This window comes from Hyla sarda, unplaced genomic scaffold, assembly GCF_029499605.1.
Source record: "Hyla sarda isolate aHylSar1 unplaced genomic scaffold, aHylSar1.hap1 scaffold_3114, whole genome shotgun sequence".
In the NCBI taxonomy this organism is placed as follows: domain Eukaryota; kingdom Metazoa; phylum Chordata; class Amphibia; order Anura; family Hylidae; genus Hyla; species Hyla sarda.
The window spans coordinates 1-3,141 of record NW_026609841.1 but is presented as its reverse complement, the minus strand read 5'-3'; the positions used below and the strand labels follow the sequence as shown (position 1 = coordinate 3,141).

Below are 3,141 nucleotides of genomic sequence, written 5' to 3'. Positions count from 1 at the left end.
TAGATTGTACATCGTGGTGCGATTGCATTGCAATTGGCCATGTACAGTAAGTCCATCTGAAATGATGCTATTAACCTGCACTTTTTTTTTTTTTTGAGTACTTTTCAGTTTTAGCTTTTTAGGAGTAAGGGTGTTAAAGTATTAAGAATCCGCAGCATTTCAGAAGTACTGCCTACTGTCATCTACACCTCAACCCTAACTAAACCACCCACTTTATGTGTTTTTACCATTTGTGCAAGAAGTGGAAGTGAGACAAGGAAGCCAGATGAGGTCGATGTGCAGGAAATCAGAGAATATAGAGGCTTAATGATCATAATTTTATTTATTCTGCAAGCAAATTTTATGAACAGAATTTTTGACAAAAATAAAACATTCTATGTCTTTGCCAAAATGTTTCGGGTCTTGGTTTTGCAGAGATAATTGGATTCTCTCTCAGTTGCGTCATTCAGCTTGTAGTCACTGTAAGAAAGAGGAATGTATGAAAGAAAGGAACGATTTCAGAAATATGCGCAACCACATTGTGTGTTTTTACCCATATGGAGGTTTAGGCCTATCCCCTACTCTACTGCATTGTTCAGGAGAATCCAAAAATAGTTGAGATCTCCTGAACCGCTAGCAGATGGATACAAGCAGCTACCGCTATGGAGGACTTGCTGCGTGTGTGTGTGTGTGTATAGATATATATACATACATACAGTATATTGCTTCCATTGGCTTCACAGGTAGCTGTATACAAACACTCATTGACCAAAAAATAATGGGGGAGATTTATCAAAACCTGTCCAGAGGTTAAGTTGCTGAGTTGCCCATAGCAACCAATCAGATCGCTTCTTTCATTTTGTAGAGGCCATGTTAAAAATGAAAGAAGAGATCTGATTGGTTGCTACGGGCAACTCAGCTACTTTTCCTCTGGACAGGTTTTAATAAATCTCCCCCAATGTTCCCAAATACAAATGTCGGATCACTGCAAAACTCTGCATGAGTTGATGAGGCAAATGTGGGAATGATTTCAGGTGTGCACTGGGTATTGTTACAAAAGGGCATAAAACTGCTTCCCCCACTGCCCTATAAAATGGCTCTCAGAGGCTACTTTTGAATAGTGAACCTCTCAGTGAGAGATTGTTGACTGTAGACTTATCTACGACGCACTCAAAGACATTTTGCTCGGTTGACAGACTTTGTTAGGTGGCACATCTTTAGACCAAGGGTTTGTATTAAGTACATTTTTAAAGGATATTTCCAAACAAATAACATGACATCACAGAAATAATGTAAAAGCAAAAAGAGAATTTCCATGTATCGAATAAGGTATTTTGGTTCAACTCCATAAACATACAAAATAGGAATCGTTGGTTCTAGACCAAGGGTTTGTTTTTTGCAAGACAAAGTTACTTTGCAATGACCTTGTGTGATATTTAGCAATAATATGTTTAGTTTTTTTTCCCCTGACACATGGAATGGAATATATGGGAACCTTTTTTTTCGTCTATAGCTTTGTAAAAAGAAAATGGGGATTTGAAGAGTTGTACTTTGTATAATTTAAGCTCCAACCCTTAAAAAGATGTATAAAAAAATTACATTACAGAGTTTTGGACTCTTACAGTAAATAAAACATTGCCAGTCCCATATCGGAACAATTGTACGATTATTGTTGTGGGGGTGTGGCCTGTGTTTGTTGGTTGATTTTAATAAAAAAAAATTGCCGAAACTAAAAAGAAAATTCTGAAGTGGCCAGGTATAGAATAGGACAGTGCAGATTAAAGATTTGGGGCCTTCTTAAGTACTTCACAATGTCCGGTTTTAGCAAAACATTAAGGCCCAATTTGTCAATCTGTCTAATTGACATAACATTCCATAACAACCAATCATAGCTCAGTTTTAATATTACCAGTATTAACATATGAAAGCTGAGGTGTGATTGGTCGATGTGGGCAAATCTCTCCAGTTTTTTTTTTTTTTTCAGACAGATTAATGAATCTGGGCTTAAAGTCAACATCTATTATTATAGATCCTCACTTACCAAACTCATATTCAGCATAAAATCCATTATAACCAGTACTATCCCCACTGTGGAACTGGAGAAGCATCACATTCCCAGTAGACACCAGTGGGGGAGGTAGGTCGTCCAAAAATCCACAGTAAGTTCCCAAGATGGCGGAAGAGTTCGATGGTCCATCATTAACAATCAAATAGTCTATGGAACAGGTCGGTGAAGGTTTTGTCATAAAGAAATAGATGCTTAGGGACACCTGAAAGAGAAACATAGGCCTGGTGAGCTGGATTCTGAGAATTTTGGAAATGATGCCATAAATATTGGGCTTTATGCTGAAGATTGATATTGTGGGTTAGGTTCGGTATCATGGCAGCTTTCATCTCACATCTTACCTTTTTTCCTATGGGGGCTATGATACTATAGACAACATCCAAAAAACTGGGATAAAAACTTGTAAATCCTGGAGATGTCACCACTCCGGTATCCGTCACATAGGTTCCTCCGTATCTCACTAGGCGAAGAGAACTTGTTTAGGCATTTTTGATACTTTTGCAATAAATATAAGATTTGAATGGGGTTCTTAGATTTATGAAACCAAGTTTTTGAAAGACTCGGGATTCAGACAATCCCATTGGCTTGAATTAGCACTGAAATATAATGTCTCAATTCCCCTGGAGTGATACTGCAGAGGAATGAAGCACTTGTTACAAGAATATTCCACAGATTAAGGATAGGTTCTTCTCAGCAATGTAACACTATCTGATCACTTTTGACAATCCCTTTTTATTGGGAGAAACCAACAAAATAAAGCTGGGCAACTCCATGAGAAAAAACCTAGAACTCAAAATCTAGATATTTTAACTTGTGGTAGAATTACCTGTTTCATAGGAAGCTGTAAAAGTGCTTGGAACTGATGGTTTGTTGTTCACAATCTCTATGAGCATGAAGCTTCCAGATGATACCAGCGGTGGGACCGGTCCGCTTCCACATGTCTTGTCCAGCAGGACAGGCGAGGACTGACTGACTCCATCATAGACTTTAATGTAGGAATTACTACAGCCAGGAGATGATGGGATATTGAGGCCACTGAGCTGCAGGAGAACCTGGAATGGAAGGGAAGAAATAGTTGGTGTCCACAGGATCAGTAT

The 3,141-nt window shown here is 38.4% G+C and overlaps 1 protein-coding gene across 1 annotated transcript; it reads right to left on the bottom strand.

Annotated features, from left to right (window-relative positions):
* Positions 1-320: 320 nt before the first annotated feature.
* On the bottom strand, positions 321-3,096 carry LOC130328648 (embryonic protein UVS.2-like; the record flags this gene model as incomplete). Its single annotated transcript, XM_056553481.1, has 4 exons — positions 321-459; positions 2,021-2,249; positions 2,386-2,504; positions 2,871-3,096. Coding segments are annotated over 4 exons (588 nt in total), but the record flags the coding sequence as incomplete, so codon positions are not given.
* Between the last annotated feature and the right edge of the window lie 45 nt (positions 3,097-3,141).